Source organism: Moschus berezovskii, chromosome 7 (assembly GCF_049115385.1).
Source record: "Moschus berezovskii isolate FMDL1 chromosome 7, NW_MosBer_1.0, whole genome shotgun sequence".
In the NCBI taxonomy this organism is placed as follows: Eukaryota; Metazoa; Chordata; class Mammalia; order Artiodactyla; family Moschidae; genus Moschus; species Moschus berezovskii.
In genome coordinates, this window is record NC_142466.1 from 33,344,675 (window position 1) to 33,362,275 (window position 17,601).

The window sequence follows — 17,601 nt, forward strand, 5'->3', positions numbered from 1 at the left end:
TCGATTCTTCGGCGATCAGCTTTCTTCACAGTCCAACTCTCACATCCATACATGACCACGGGAAAAACCATTGCCTTGACTAGACGGACCTTGGTTGGCAAAGTAATGTCTCTGCTTTTTAATACACTGTCAAGGTTGGTCATAATTTTCCTTCCAAGGAGCAAGCGTCTTTTAATTTCATGGCTGCAATCAGCATCTGCAGTGATTTTGGAGCCCAAAAAAACAAAGTCTGACACTGTTTCCACTGTTTTTCCATCTATTTCCCATGAAGTGATGGGACCAGATGCCATGATCTTTGTTTTCTGAATGTTGAGCTTCAAGCCAACCTTTTCACTCTCCTCTTTCACTTTCATCAAGAGGCTTTTGAGTTCCTCTTCACTTTCTGCCATAAGGGTAGTGTCATCTGCATATCTGAGGTTATTGATATTTCTCCCAGCAATCTTGATTCCAGCTTGTGCTTCTTCCAGCCCAGCGTTCCTCATGATGTACTCTGCATATAAGTTAAATAAGCAAGGTGACAATATACAACCTTGACGTACACCTTTTCCTATTTGGAACCAGTCTGTTGTTCCATGTCCAGTTCTAACTATTGCTTCCTGACCTGCATACAGGTTTCTCAAGAGGCAGGTCAGGTGGTCTGGGATTCCCATCTCTTTCAGAATGTTCCACAGTTTATTGTCCCTGATGCCTTATTGGAAACTCACAATTCAAAAAACTCTTCAATGTTCTACAGCCTCTCCATTCCAAAGTTAACAAAATTGTCACTGTGCTACCAGCCTACCAAGCTAAGAGGATGCTCAGAAAGTAATTAACAGCCTCACTGTTTAAAACTGATCAGGAACTACAAAAAGAAAATTGTGTTTCACCGGAGAAAAGTATCAATAACTAAACATGGGGGGGAACTGTAAAAATATAGCACATATTAAAAGAGGCTGATGTAATAAGAAAATCTTGACAGCAAATGAGACCTAAATTTTATGTGTCCGTGTTTACATTGTATGTGTATGTGTGTGTACATATATACAATCATAAGCACACATACAGATAAATGCATTTCCAACACCCACTCTACATTCTGGGTACATGGACAGACCACAGTTCACAGCCTCCTCCCTTCTTCCCTTGCACTGAGGCATTCCAAGGTTTGGCCAGGTTGAAGGTTCCAGCCAACTGAAGACAAACATAAGTCATTATTCCTTCTATTAGTTTTGTTGTTGTTGGATAACAAATTACCACAAACTTAACAGTTGAAAACAAAGCTATTTGTTAGCTTAGACTTCTACAGGTTGGGCCAGCTTGCCTGGGTTCCCTGATTAGAGTCTCGTGAGCTGGCAGGGTGTCTGTCAGCTAGACTGGACTCCTCTCTGCAGACTCTAGGAAGAAGTCTCCTTCCATTCACATCACTGGCAGTATTCAGTTCTTCAAAGCTGTGGACCTTAGAAGTTCCCTGTTTCCTTGCCGGCTGCCATCCAAGAGCTTCTCTCTCTCTACTCGTAGAGAGTAAATACACTCCTTCTCACATGGCCCCTTCATCTTTAAATAGCAACAGTATGTCCAGTCCTTTCTGACCTCCTCTTCTGCTACCAGCACCACCCCCAAAAATGCTCTTCTTTAAAAAGGCTCATGGGATTAGATTAATCCCAACTGTATAATCTCCCTTTTGCCATATAAAGAAATAACTCTCAGGAGACATCTTTCCACAGTGACAGGCTGACCTACACTCAAAGGGGAGGGGCCTGTACAAGAGGGAGGGTCACTAAACGTCTTAACATTCTGCCAACTCCTCTTCCAGATTTGGCCCATGAATATCTCCATGCTTGTTCCAATACACTCTTTCCCTTTGGCAACATTGAACTTTATGTGCTAAAGATGGCGGAACTCTATCTTGGATTCCTGAAGCATTTAACAGGAAATAAGAATAAAAAGAGCTTTGAGTAGCAAAAATCCATTAAAACATGTTGGTTAAACCAAAGCAGCAGAACATCTTTCAAAGTTCAGATAACAAAAACCAAATGTACTGGTTGAAAATGAGATCTAAGACAGATTGAATGGATCCAATGGAGAAGAGAAAGATTCCATGTGGTAACTGGCAGATGCAATGATAAGAAGAAAACTGAGGAGAAGCCTTCAGAGCTTTTGAAGAAATGTCACCAGTCAAATCAGCCATGAGCAGTTCATAGTTAAAAAGCTTGGGACTGTAAAGTGACAACCAAATTTAAATAAACAGGGAGCCAACTAAAGAATCTATGCAGCATCCAGAGGCCACATTCTTTGTCACTCTCTTTAAATTTGGCCAGATTAGACAGATTAGACTCTCTTGTTCTTTAACAAGAGAGTTCTTCCCAGATTGCAGAAACAGGGTGAAGCCAAGGAACTTCCTCCACTGTAAAGGCACAAGGCTTACTCAGCAGGTGGCACCACTGTTATGAATCACAAAGGCCATGATTCCCATTCTTCCCTTTTCCAAGTGGGAGTGTTCACTGTGGATGATGTTTCTTGTACACTAAAAAGAAAGGCAAACCATATCTGCCTACCTTGATACTAAGATATCGCTTAAACTGCTCCAATGAGGATCCGTTCGTATTTCAGTTTGAATTATGAGGAAGATGCTTCTGTTTCTATCAGATACCATAATTTGGAAGAGGCTAGACAATCAGTTGAGTTCAGTTCAGTCGCTCAGTCAAGTCTGACTCTTTGCGACCCCATGAACCGCAGCACATCAGGCCTTCCTGTCCATCACCAACTCCCAGAGTTTACCCAAACTCATGTCCACTGAGTCGATGATGCCATCCAACCATCTCATCCTCTGCTGTCCCCTTCTCCTCCTGCCCTCAATCTTTCCCAGCATCAGGGTCTTTTCTAATGAGTCAGCTCTTCGCATCAGGTGGCCAAAGTATTGGAGTTTCAGCTTCAACATCAGTCCTTCCAATGAACACCAAGGACTGATCTCCTTTAGGATGGACTGGTTGGATCTCCATGCAGTCCAAGGGACTCTCAAGAGTCTTCTCCAACACCACAGTTCAAAAGCATCAATTCTTCAGCACTCAGCTTTCTTTATAGTCCAACTCTCACATCCATACATGACCACTGGAAAAACCATAGCCTTGACTAGACGGACCTTTGTTGACAAAGTAATGTCTCTGCTTTTTAATATGTTGTCTAGGTTGGTCATAACTTTCCTTCCAAGGAGTAAGTGTCTTTTAATTTCATGGCTGCAATCACCATCTGCAGTGACCTTGGAGGCCTGAAAAATAAAGTCAGCCACTGTTTTCCCATCTATTTGCCATGAAGTGATGGGACCAGATGACATGATCTTTGTTTTCTGAATGTTGAGCTTCAAGCCAACCTTTTCACTCTCCTCTTTCACTTTCATCAAGAGGCTTTTTAGTACCTCTTCACTTTCTGCCATAAGGGTGGTGTCATCTGCATATCTGAGGTTATTGATATTTCTCCCAGCAATCTTGATTCCAGCTTGTGCTTCTTCCAGTCCAGCATTCCTCATGATGTACTCTGCATGTAAGTTAAATAAACAGGGTGACAATATACAACCTTGACATACTCCTTTTCCTATTTGGAACTAGTCTGTTGTTCCATGTCCAGTTCTAACTGTTGCTTCCTGACCTGCATACAGGTTTCTCAAGAGGCAAGTCAGGTGGTCTGGTATTCCCACCTCTTTCAGAATTTTCCACAGTTTATTGTGATCCACACAGTCAAAGGCTTTGGCATAGTCAATAAAGCAGAAATAGATGTTTTTCTGGAACTCTCTTGCTTTTTCGATGATCAAGCGGATGTTGGCAATTTGATCTCTGGTTCCTCTGCCTTTTCTAAAACCAGCTTGAACATCTGGAAGTTCACGATTCACGTATTGCTGAAGCCTGGCTTGGAGAATTTTGAGCATGACTTTACTAGCATGTGAGATGAGTGCAACTGTGAGGTAGTCTGAGAATTCTTTGGCATTGCCTTTCTTTGGGATTGGAATGAAAACTGACCTTTTGCAGTCCTGTGGCCACTGCTGAGTTTTCAAATTTGCTGGCATGTTGAGTGCAGCACTTTCACAGCATCATCTTTTAAAGGATTTGAAATAGCTCAACTGGAATTCCATCACCTTCACTAGCTTTGTTCGTAGTGATGCTTCCTAAGGCCCACTTGACTTCACATTCCAGGATGTCTGGCTCTAGGTGAGTGATCACACCATCGTGATTATCTTGGTCGTGAAGGTCTTTTTTGTACAGTTCTTCTGTGTATTCTTGCCACCTCATCTTAATATCTTCTGCTTCCATCAGGTCCATCCCATTTCTGTCCTTTATTGAGCCCATCTTTCTAAGCAAATCTCCTAGAAGCTGAATGGTTCTAAAGAATGAAAGATAGCTTCTCCACAGTCATCATACCATATATAATTGGAGGAGAGAACTTAGAGCAAAGCAAGGAGAAGATCATTTCTGAATTTAGAAGCTGTACTAGAGGTAAAATCTTAATAAATAGTAAAGTTATTTCCCAAAGCATCAGACTCAGCTGAGGTTTCCATATCATTTGAAAATATTTTGTTGATAGTCTGCAGGAATACTTGGCAGCATCTCACAACAAGGTATTTTAAAAGTTATGGCTATACATGTTTCTCTTCTTAGTCTTTATTATCCATCATAGACCATATAAACCACTCTTAAACTTTGGGCTCCACACTGATTAGGGAAGTAAAGAAAATCTAAACCACAAAAAATAAAGAGAGAGAGAAGTTGCACTGTAAAATTTTTAAAACTTCATATTTTGTTTCCTGCTCCCTTAATATCCCACACGCTCAAGCTGTGAGCACCCCACCCAGGCGACTAAGTGCACCCATGTGAAAAGGTGGGCCTGACCACAAGGTCCTTTCTTTGCCTGTGACCCATTCTCATGCATCAAGGAGAGCCCCTCATGCCGTTTCTCGTGTACTCCACCCTGACCTTCCATAAAGGTGCTTGTCCATCTTGTCCACGGGTCTCCTCTCTTAGCTCTCCAACCTGCTGGGCTGAACCCACTTTCCTGGCCCCCTGCCCATGTGGTCCCCTCTCAGTGTGCAGTGACTCTCTCTCCAGGACCTATGAGTATAGTAAACTTTGTTTTCCTAAACCTCCTTGTTCTCTACTTAAGCCCACACTCAACTGATCACATTACATATATATATAAAACAAGGGCACAAAGGATTAAAAGAACAGAAAAGAGGAAAAAGGAAAAAGGAAAGCCACTGACATCCTTTGATTTCCTTCCCCCTACTCTCTTGCCTATCTGGCCATCTGAAGGACTGTTCATCCCAGGAAAGCCACACCACTCTGAATCCCAGAGCTGCTCTTGAACTCACCTCACAGTTCTCTTATTCACTTATCAGCAGTCCTCCCTTCTGCTCACTTCCTCAAACTGCCCACTCTAAAGAAAGCCTAGGGCTCCAGACACCTTCATGCAGCACAAGGGCTCTGCAGAATGGAATCTTCTGTGCCAGCAGAAGCAGCCCAATATAAAGTCCTCCCTCCAACATCACATTTCTTCTCAAAACAGTCACCATCTTATCCAACCAAGTCTTACATTTTCAAGGGTTTTTATAATTAATTTTGAAGGTATAACTTTTCCAAGTAGCTTGAAACCAATATTCATATAAACTCAATTTAAAACATTAGGGAATCACTGTGGGGGTGGGGGGAGCCCTTGTATAAATATAACCATGCCAACAACAAACACTTTAATCACAAAGAATTTCAGGAGCTTCCCTGGTGGCTCATTGGTAAAGAATTCACCTGCCAATGCAGGAGACACAGGTTCCATGCCTGGTCCAGAAAGATACTACAGGCTGCAAGTGGAGCAGCTAAGCCTACACACAACTATTGGGCCCGTATTCTAGAGCCCGGGAACCATAACTGCTGATCCCACACGCCACATCGACTGAAGTCCAGCACCAGAGAGCCCGTGCTCACAAGAGAAACCATGCAAAGAGAAGCCTGCACACCACGACTAGAGAGTAGCCTCCAATCACCGCAGCTAGAGAAAGCCCTCACACAGCAACAAAGACCCAGCACAGGCAAAAATAAAAATAAATTAAAGTATTTTTTAAAAAAGAAGAAGAATCTCAGCCTCAAGCAAAATTATTCTCAGTCAACACATTCAGTTCAAACACTCAACAGGTCCACTTGCCAAGTGTATCATTAGTCACGTATAGTTGTGAGGGTCGGACCATAAAGAAGGCTGAGTGCCAAAGAACTGATGTTTTCAAATCACGGTGCTGGAGAAGACTCTTGAGAGTCCCTTGGACAGCAAGAAGAGCAAAGCAGTCAATCCTAAAGGAAATCAACCCTGAATATTCATTGGAAGGACTGATGCTGAAGCTCCAATACTTTAGCCCCCTGATGGGAAGAGCTGACTCATTGGAAAAGACCCTGATGCTCAGAAGGAGTGTAGGCAAAGGGAGAAGGAGGTGGCAGAGGATGAGATGATTAGACATTAATAGCACCACCAACTCAATGGACATGAACTTGAGCAAACTCCGGGAGATAGTAGAGGACAGAGGAGCCTGGCGTGCTACAATCCACGGAGCTGACAAGAGTTAGACTCAACTTAGTGACTGAACATCAACAACTACAAAAAACAATCAGGAAGTTAGAGCTCACTAACAACTTTTTAAAAAACATGGTTCAAGTTATCCTAATTATAAAAGCATGGCACTCTCACAAATATCCCATTCAATTCTGACATCTCTAGAAAAAAATTTTTTAAATATATGATTGCCCCTGAAATTCACTCAGATAAAGCTGCCTTTTGATCAGACATTCTAAAGCCCAGTAAAAAATAAATAAATAAATAAATGGAGGAAGGTATTGTAAGAACCACTTCATTCTCTCCTGATGACATGATCAGTTTCTTACAATGTATTTTTTCTTCTAGGAGGAAGAAAGTTAGGGACTAGGAATTCCTTTAAAAAGCTGGTGGTAGGCTAAGGACACTCCCACAGAAAAATGCACACATAAAATGTGGCATAATTTCAGGAAATAAACAGGCCCTCTGCAGTCTATTATGGACACCAGGCTAAGAAACTGACCAGATGCAGGAATAGAGATGGGCCATACTTGAGATTTCGAAAGCAGCAGAGATTTTACAGCTTACAGCAGGAAATTAAGGAACTGAGAGCCTCACTCAGATAAAATCATAGCTAATTAATTAAATACCTTCAGTTCAGTTCAGTCACTCAGTCGTGTCCGACTCTTTGCCAGGTTTAAAGTATTTTTAAGTTTTAGGGAGCAGCAGAGGATGAGATGGTTAGACAGCATCACCAATTTAATGGACATGAATTTGAGTAAACTCGGAGATAGTGAAGGACAAGGGAGTTTGGAGCGCTGCACTCCATGGGGTTGCAAAATCTCAGGCACGACTTAGCGACTGAACAACAACCAGTTTTAAATCTTGCTGAATCAACAAATGCATAAACAGTTTCATGTAACATTCTCCAGAGAAAACATCGATATAAAATGCAGCATTTTAAATGTGATGAAACCATGAAGAAATCAGTTAAAACAGAAAGGCACAAAAGACCAATATAAATAAATATTTCCAGCTGAAAAATCTGAATGTGACAATAATTACTACCAGGCTATATCATGTGTAATTAACACAAGCTAATCAAATACATTTTATCCTTTTGAAATATGCTAGGTATGTATACTAACCAAATTCATTGAAAAGAAGCCAGTGTTACTCGCTCAACTGTGTCCAATTTGTTGCAACCCCCTGAACTGTAGCCCACCAGGCGCCTCTGTCCATGGAATTCTCCAGGCAAGAATATTCGAGTGGATTGTCATTTCCTTCTCCAGGGGCCCTTTCCAACCCAGGGATCAAATCCAGATCTCCCACAGTGTGGGCAGATTCTTTACCATGTGAGCCACTAGTGAAGCCCGAAAAGAAGAAAGCATATCTCATTTTGGGCTTCCCTGGTGGCTCAGTCAGTAAAGAATCCGCTTGCAATGCAGGAGACCCGGGTTCAATTCCGGGTCTGGAAGATCCCCCCAGAGAAGGAAAGGGCAACCCACTCCAGTATTTTTGCTTAGGAAGTCCCATGGACAGAGGAGCCTGGCAGGCTACATACAGTCCACGGGGTCACAAGAGTAGGACACAACTTAGTGACTAAACCACCACCAACCACCATATCTCTTTTTATGCAATAAAAAGTTATTATTTACAGAGTGAGCTGTCCTTTTACATTGAATCAAATACAATATTTAGAAGAAAACTGTGAATACTTTTGGAAAATAAGGACTTGTTATGGACTATTTATGCCCACCCCCAAAATTCACATGTTAAAGTCCTATCCTCCAGTATCTCTGAGTGTGACCTTATTTAGAAATAAGGTCATGCAAGAGTAATTACTTAAGATAAGGTCATACCCATCAAGTAGGTTGGACTTCCAACCTACCCTATTGTCCTGGTGTCCACAAAAGAGAGAAATTCGGAAACAGACAGGGAGACCACAATGTGAACATGAAGGCACAGATCAGGGTGATGTGTCTACAAATCAAGAAAGGCCAAAGACTGCCAGCAAACCACCAGAAACTAAGAAAAAGGCCTGGGACAGATTCTTGCCTGGTACTTTCAGAGGAAGCAAAGCCCTACTGACAGCTGACACCTTATCTTCAGAAGTGTGCGACAATACATTTATGTTGTTTAAGGCACTCAGTTTGTGATACTTTGTTGCAAATGATACCTTGTCTTCAAAAGGGTGAGACAACAAATTTATGCTGTTAAAGGCACTCAAATACTGATAACTATGTTGTTGATACAAAGTGACAGTTAAAAACTACCAAACTAACACAGAGAGGTAAAATTTTACGCTGAAGAACCACCAACCAGTCCATTCTAAAGGAGATCAATCCTGGGTGTTCATTGGAAGGACTGATGCTAAAGCTGAAACTCCAATACTTTGGCCACCTCATACGACAAGTTGACTCATTAGAAAAGACTCTGATGCTGGAAAGGATTGGGGGCGGGAGGAGAAGGGGATGACAGAGAATGATATGGCTGGATGGCATCACCAACTCGATGGACATGAGTTTGAGTGAACTCCGGGAGCTGGTGATGGACAGGGAGGCCTGGCGTGCTGTGATTCATGGGGTCGCAAAGAGTCGGACACGACTGAGCGACTGAACTGAACTGAACCATCACTGTACAGCAAGATATGTCCCCACCGAATGCTTGATAATGTTTGTTGTTTTTTTTTTTAAGCACAGATTTTGTAAGAACAGCATGTTAATTGGAACTGGAGAGCTATTTTTACCTAATCTGCTACTGGTTTAAACCAACAAATGGGGGGGGGGGATGGCATTACTGTTGTTAAAATGAAATTTCAATATGCATAAAACTCACAAAAGTAGAATAATGCATGCTTATTTGCCCTATCTTATAGTTTTAGAAAGGTGTATCTTATTTATTCTAATTGCATGATAAATTATATCTTTATGAGCAATTAAGTAATAAAGTATATTCAAGTTTAAAAGATGATCAATTTTTGCTATTTTAATATGTTCTCAAGCTTAAAGGATTTTCCCTTTTCATAAAATTTATTTGGCAAAAGCATTTTTTAACCTCTAAAGAACAGAGATGAAAATAATTGTCAGCAACAAGGCAGAAATAATCACTTCCAAACCAAGAAAACAGTGGTGACACATCTAATCAGATTTCCAATCAGTGAGTAAACACTAACAATTATACTGCTTTATTAATGCAAATATCATCCCTCACAAACACAAGCAAACTGCTCAATTTCACAGAAACAAGAGAAATGTTCCTAAAGTGGAGCCTTTCACTTATAAACACAGTATCTATTCTAGCATCAGTTCAGTTCAGTTCAGTTCAGTCACTCAGTCGTGTCCGACTCTTTGCGACCCCATGAATCACAGCACGCCAGGCCTCCCTGTCCATCACCAACTCCCGGAGTTCACTCAAACTCATGTCTATTGAGTCAGTGATGCCATCCAGCCATCTCATTCTCTGTCATCCCCTTCTCCTCCCGCCCCCAATCCCTCCCAGCATCAGAGTCTTTTCCAGTGAGTCAACTCTTCGCGTGAGGAGGCCAAAGTATTGGAGTTTCAGCTTCAGCATCAGTCCTTCCAATGAACACCCAGGATTGATCTCCTTTAGGATGGACTGGTTGGATCTCCTTGCAGTCCAAGGGACTCTCAAGAGTCTTCTCCAGCACCACAGTTCAAAAGCATCAATTCTTCGGCGATCAGCTTTCTTCACAGTCCAACTCTCACGTCCATACATGACCAAGGGAAAAACCATAGCCTTGACTAGATGGACCTTTGTTGGCAAAGTAATGTCTCTGCTTTTTAATATGCTATCTATCCATTCTCAAAAGGAAGTAATTCTAGGTCTCACATTTCCTCTGTAGAGAAGATCAGGTACATGGAATGTATGGTGGGGGAAGGAGGTTGGGGGAGGCATGGCTTTAAAAGTAGGACATGGCTATTTCCCTTAATATCTTTGTCACATGTATACATTAGCACTGGCTTTAAAAGCCCTTGAAAATGCCCATACATGCACAGGAAGAAAAACATTTGCCTTGGGCTTTCTAAGACTGTGCTACATTAGGTTATAGATAAGGGATTGCATGTCACTTCACCTTTAAAATGAAAGGCTTTCCAGTAAAAAAGAAAAAGAAAGAAAATGACACAGTGACTCTGTGTCTGGATTCAGTGTGATAGATACTAATCTCATCTTATTACAAACAGACCTCCTCCAAGGCTTTAAGAAGTTCCTTCATATCACAATTCAAGTTTTTATTCTGAACTTCAGAGTTGCACATAACTTAGCTAAAATGGAGTGGCTTGATCATTTTGTTGTTGTTGTTAAGGCAGCAAAGCTAGAAATCCTAGATGTTAGGATTTACTCATGTCTCATTATTATTAATATAGGTCAGTATTTTATACTAATAAAATTATTTTTAATAATAATTTATTGAACACTTTCTATGTGTGTTCTACAAACTCATTTGTCCTTATATCAATCCTAAGAAATGGTTCTTATCCTTATTCTAGCAAGGACAGATTCAAAAGTTAAATAACTTGCTGAAGGTCACAGACAGCAGAGACGGGTCAATCTTTAGCCTTTCCCACTCCAAAGTCAAGGTTCTTAATTGCCTTTTAGGGTACCAAGGTTTCTAAAGGAAGTCTTCAGCATCAAAGTAGAAAAAAGGTGTGGTGCTGGTCAGTTTGGTGCTGGGGCAAGGGGAATCAGGGTGCTTTACAGAAATGACAAGTACCAGAAATAAAAATGGTTAGTGACATCAAGAAAGTCCTGCCTGATAATTTATGGATAGCATATATGCTGCTTCTGTAACCCTGAAGGAATGTGAAGTATACAGTTATTAGAAGCCTTCCAAATTACATCAATAATGCACTTATACTTGCAGATATTTCTGGCACAGAGGTCTCAGAAAGATCCAAGGTGATAAAGCAAAAATACATTAATGGTAATTTTTACCAAAATAGTCTTAGTTTTCTCCATTTCTCAAGTTGGCAAATATAATGGGTTCTATAAAGGCAAGTCTGTGATGACGGAGACGGCACATGGGCACACAGGGGATGAATTTTACACTGTGTCTGTCACCGTAACTTAACCAAAATTCTGTAAAACATAACCCTCACCTTCTCTGGAGGTGGTTTACAGTGGAACTGTTATTGTGGCAGCCTTAGAAAACCTCACTAGATCTGAGGTTCTAAAAAATAATGAGAAAGCTCGGTATTAATTATGGGCAAATCTATGAAAAAATATTTAAGGCTAAATTAGGAGAAATAGTTAAGGCAACAAAGTTCTTAGCTTACGATCTCTTAAACTAGAACTCTTTCAGAGGGTTTGAAAAAAAAAAAAAAAAACCAGTAACCATACTCATTATGTAAGAAATGGGTCACATTATAAGTATATTCTTATTTTTCCTATATTTGACTTTTCAATTCAGCCCAGCGAGACTTAAATGATTAGAATTTAAAATAAGTTTTATTATAATCATAGCTTATTAACCCCATAAAGATGGGCACATCCAAAACATAAAAGGCTCGCTAAAAATAATACGTTGAAATACATGATGATTTGGTGATGTTAAGGCTGCAAAACCCATGGGAAATTAAAGGCATACAGAGTGCTGTCGGTCGAGGCTTGGCCTCAAAGGAGTTTCACGACCGAGTTCTCCAAGGAAAAGTTAATCCATGAGCTTCCCAGAAGGAAGCCCCAACCTCCCATTCCTTGGGAGCCGCGGACTCCGTGGAAGGAGGGATTCCGAGACCACAGGCGAGGAGCGCAGCCCGCGGGCACCTCCGCAGCCACCCCGAGGGGGGCCGCCTCTCGTGCCAGCACATCCCGGGACAGCCGGGCGCACCGACACCGCAAGGTCACCAGCCAAGAGGCGACTTTACATAATCTCCCGCCGCGCCGCCCGGCCCCGGCTCCCTCCCCGCGGCGGCCGCGCCGGGCCCTGCGGGGGCGCCGCTCTGAGCTAGGAGGCTGCACGCCCGGGGCCGGAGGAAGCCCGCCGCGCCGCCCGCAGCGCCGCCCGCAGCCGGGGGCGGAGCACGGAGCCCCGCGATGCCCGGGTCGCTGCCGCGGAGCGCCGGGCGGGCGATGCGGACGCGGGCCGGGGTCCCCAGGCTCCCGCCGCAGCCTGCGCCCGGCGCGCCCCGCGGCTCCTCCCGGGACCGGCCGCGGCGCACCCGTCCAGTGCCTTACTTGAGTGGCTTTGTGGAACTGCTTCTTGAGCCCGGCCACCGACATGGTGCTGGAGGACGCGCGGGCGGCTGCGGCGCGGGGGTCCGGCGGCGGCGGAGCAGCGCGGGGGGACCGGGCGGAGCGGCGCGCGGGCCAGGCCGCCGCTCGTCGTGCCGCCGCCGGGGCTGTGGGCGCGGGGCGCGGAGCTGCGCGGGACGCGGGCTCGTGCGGAGAGACACCCTGACGTCAGGGCGGGTGGCGCAGCCTCTTAAAGGGGACGCGGGAAGCCCCGCCCCGGCGCGGGGCTGGCGCGGCAGGTGCCGCGGCACGCGCTACCTGGGCACTGCTGGCCGCCACGGCACCTGGCTCTGCCGCAGCGGCCGGCAGCGTGCTCAGAGGGCCAAGGGCATTCTTCAGCCCTGGGAGTGTCCTCGTGCCCCGCAGACTGCGCAGCGGTGGCTGCAGGTTGGCAACCCGGGCACCCGCAAGACTCAGGTGATTTGCTTGGCTTCCAGGTGGCCGCAGAGGCGCTGCCTAAGCCAACCCTCCTGCCCTTTGAGCTTGCCCTCTTTGCAGCCTGGAAAGGAGTGGTATTCTCTCTGGGGTAATGAATAAGTCATTGCTCCTTGCTTGCTTGGTCACAGAAAACATTTCACTGTCCTGGTTTCACTATCCCTTAAGCCTCCTTTACGTTGGGGAAAGCCACCAATGCTGTTTTTTTTGTTTGTTTTTCGTGTTTGTTTGTTTGCTTTTCCTAGATCTGTCACAATTTGATGACTTGAAAATGAAAAAAAATGTTAAACCTTTAAAGCTGGTCAGGTCAGTAGAATTGAAGTAGGATATTACTACAGTAATAACACTTAATCCTCTGTTTACAGTTATAAAAACATATGACTATGACATTCCTTTATGACAGTAGATTTAGGATTTAATCTAAAATAAGCATTGGGGCCTCCCACTCGTCCAGTGGCCAAGAATCTGTCTTCTAATGCAGGGGACACAGGTTCAGGGAGCTAAGATACCACATGTCACCAGGCAACTAAGCCCGAGCGCTGCAACTACTGAGTCCCCATAGCAGCAATGAAGACCTATGGAAGCCAAGTAAATAAATACATATTTTAAATTAATTAAATAAGTATTATATAGTATAAAAAAGCATGAATCAAAACTGTACAAATCCTGCATATGTAACAAAGTATACATGATTGGGCTAAAGCAAAACCACTGTAACTTGACAAATACTGGTTCACTTATACGAGTTACCTAGAATAGTTAGAGTCAGAGAGTAGTACATCGGTAGGTGTCAGGGGCCGGGAGTGGGAGGATGGAGGGAATCGGGAGTTAGTGTTTAATGGGGACAGAGTTTCAGTTTAGGAAGGTGACAACCTTGGGAGATGAATGATGGTGAGAGTTAAACCATGTGAATGTGCTTAGTGCCACTGAACTGTATAGTTGTTGCTGCTGCTGCTGCTGCTAAGTCACTTCAGTCGTGTCCGACTCTGTGTGACCCCATTGACAGCAGCCCACCAGGCTCCCCCGTCCCTGGGATTCTCCAGGCAAGAACACTGGAGTGGGTTGCCATTTCCTTCTCCAATGTGTGAAAGTGAAAAGTGAAAGTGAAATCGCTCAGTCGTGTCCGACCCTTAGCGACCCCACGGACTGCAGCCTACCAGGCTCCTCCATCCATGGGATTTTCTAGGCAAGAGTACTGGAGTGGCTTTCCATTGCCTTCTCTGGAACTGTATAGTTAGATATGGTTAAAATAGTATGTTTTATGTTATGTGACTTTTACCAAATTAAAAAAATGTAAAACTCTGATGTAACTAGATGAATTGGTAGAGCAGCACTAGTTGGCTCCTGTATTCTGCTCATTAACCAGTTGATCTGCTTTTTCTAGGACTAAGAAGCACATAGAGAAGAACTTGAATTGTGTCCCCATGTGGGAACCAAAAGCTATAAGGAGAAAAAGCCAGAATGGCAGAAGCCAAGGTGAGAGACACTGCCAAGAATGAGTAAGAAACAGCATGGCAGAATAGGAGTACTGAGGATGCCTAGCATTCTCTCTTCAACCCCTGCCACCTGGGAGGAACCACTGACCCCGCCCCCACCCTTCCAGCCAGGCCGCTTGGGCACAGAGCGAACAGATGATATAAGATGATCTCGTACATCAGCTGATCTACCAATCACAGCCCTTGATAGTGTGCATTGAAACTCATAAAGGCAGACTCAAGAGCACATGGACTCCTGATCCCAGGCTGCCAAGTGAAGCAGGCAAAAGGAGCAGATCTCCAAAGTAAAGTCATTCCTGATGTTTATGTACCTTTCAGATACAAGGTGAAATTGCATTTTCCAAACCCCTTGTGGTTAAGTGGGGGTGCTGTGACAAGTATTAACTAGTGGGTTAGGGAGGAAAGTGACTGTCACCTCTTGGTAGAGAATCTAACTGTTGGAACAAGATGCTACAAAGCCCTTTCCCCTCCCTAAGAGTATTTCAGGTGGCTGTGGTCTGTCAACCAGAATCCAGAGTGCGGACGAAGCAGGGCAAGGTCTCACAAGACATTTAGCATGAGTGGGGAATAAACCTGAGTCATTTCGATTCACTGAGTCTAGGGTGGTTACGGTGACAAAACTAGTCTGCCCTCACTAGTGCACAAAAGAGAAATGCTTTCCCATTTCTCAGAAGAGGAAGGGAGACTTTCTATTTCCTGCCATGTGTATTTTAGTTTTTGTCATCAGATGTCCATGAAGTGGCCTGTATGTTCTTACAAAAGCCTCACTGAAGTTTGGGGAGGTGTGTTCTCTTCTTTGCAGCCTCACTGAAGCAGTGGGCAGACTCAGCCCCGAGGCCTGAGGGTCAGAAGGAAGGGTGACTCCAGGCACTGACCCTACCCTGACCTCTTACCCTGTGTTTCCTTACCAGTCAGACATAGTTCTCCAGTGGTCATGTATGGATGTGAGAGTTGGACAGTGAAGAAAGCTGATTGCCGAAGAATTGATGCTTTTGAACTGTGGTGCTGGAGAAGACTCTTGAGGGTCCCTTGGACTGCAAGGAGATCCAACCAGTCCATTCTAAAGGAGATCAGTCCTGGGTGTTCATTGGAAGGACTGATGTTGAAGCTGAAACTCCAATACTTTGGCCACCTCAAGGGAAGAGTTTACTCATTTGAAAAGACCCTGATGCTGGGAAAGATTGAGGGCAGGAGGAGAAGGGGATGACCGAGGATGAGATGGTTGGATGGCATCACCAACTCAATGGACATGAGTTTGGGTGGACTTCGGGAGTTGGTGATGGACAGGGAGGCCTGGCGTGCTGCGGTTCATGGGGTCGCAGAGAGTCGGACATGACTGCGCGACTGGACTGAAGTAGAGATAGTTCACAGTTAGCTCTGGGGAGCCATAGGAAACTCTAAAGGAATGTCAGAGAAAGAGACAGTCCATGTTTCACAAGAACATCAGACAGGGAAAGGTGAAAGTCCTGCTGATAGTTAAGTGGGGCTACTGATCCACCAACACCCAGGACAAACCGGTAATGTGAGGTTAATCAGGCCCCAGCAGTGGTTTGCCTAGGGCACACTTAACCGTGTCTGTACGGCCCACCATGTCGATCTCTAGATTCTTTTTTTTTGTAATTTAAATGTATTTATTTTTATTTTTTTAATGCATGTATTTTTAATTGGAGGATAATTGCTTTACAATATTGTGTTGGTTTCTGCCATACATCAACATGAATCAGCCATAGGTATACATACATCCTCTCCCTCTTGAACCTCCTCCCACCTCTCACACCATCCCACCTTCTAGATCATCACAGAGCAGTGGATTTGAGCTTTATGCATCATACAGCAAACTTCCACTGGCTATCTAGTTTTACACACGATAATGTATATGTTTCCATGCTACTCTCTTAATTGGTCCCACCCCCCCAACCTCCCCACCCCCGCCACCCTGGCTGTGTCACAAGTCTGTTATCTGTGCCTTGATACTAGGAAACTCTGAAGGAGTTTGGACTCACTGCAGGACTAGGTGGAGCTCTAGGCTAGAGATAAGAGTGTTACAATGGCTGCTTTTGTACTCTAACAGTTGATGAAGCTGGTACACACAAACACACACTCATGAAAAGGCTGCCATAAAATGCCCACTACAGTTGTGCTGCCAGAGCCATTCTCACACTCTCGAGCATCAGAATCCCCTGAAGGATTTGTTAAAGCACACACTGCTGAGCCACCTCCCAATTTCTGATTCACTGGGACTGGGTGGGGCCTGAGAGTGTGCATTTCTAACAAGTCCCCAGGTGATGCTAACATTCTGGTCTGGGGACCACATTTTGAAAACCCCTGGGCTGGAGTAGAGATGTTAGGAATGAGCTTTCTCCTCTAGTCTCCCAATTTTTATGATGTTTTCCCATTACTTGTATAATACATGTATTTTATAGTTGATTTTTCCTTCCTGGTTTCTGATCTGAGCAATGGAACATGTTCAAAAAAGGATAGGACTCGGTTGAAGGTGCTAAGAGAGTGAGAGACAGCAATTAATCTACAAAGAGGAAGGGCTAGGGATGTGTGAGTTCTGGTCTCTAAATGCGAACAATGTGCAAGGGGCTCTGAAAAAGCTCCCCCACTCCCCGCCCCAGAACTCCGAGTACAGGACAGAATCCTAAATGTAACAAAACCAAGTCTCCCTCGTTCCCTGAGTCTTCATCCACCAACTAAGAATGCTCACCCTGCTGTCCTTGGGAGAAAGGACCTTAAATCATTCTGAAACCACGGTTAACTCCCCCAGATTTAACTCCCCCACGGTTAACTCCCTCTGGATTTCATGTAAAGCCAGGATTTCTATTGAAGCCACAGCTTATTCCCACAAAGACCTTTAAGATGTTTTCAAAGAGACTTG

At 44.1% G+C, this 17,601-nt stretch overlaps 1 protein-coding gene across 1 annotated transcript in view; it reads right to left on the minus strand.

Annotated features, from left to right (window-relative positions):
- The window catches only part of SH3GL2 (SH3 domain containing GRB2 like 2, endophilin A1), a 218,635-nt gene extending 205,710 nt beyond the window's left edge, over window positions 1-12,925 (minus strand). The window contains exon 1 of the mRNA XM_088837686.1: window positions 12,733-12,925. Within this exon, the coding sequence (XP_088693812.1) occupies window positions 12,733-12,777 (45 nt within the window). The 5' untranslated portion in view covers window positions 12,778-12,925. The remainder of the gene's footprint in view (window positions 1-12,732) is intronic.
- Between the last annotated feature and the right edge of the window lie 4,676 nt (window positions 12,926-17,601).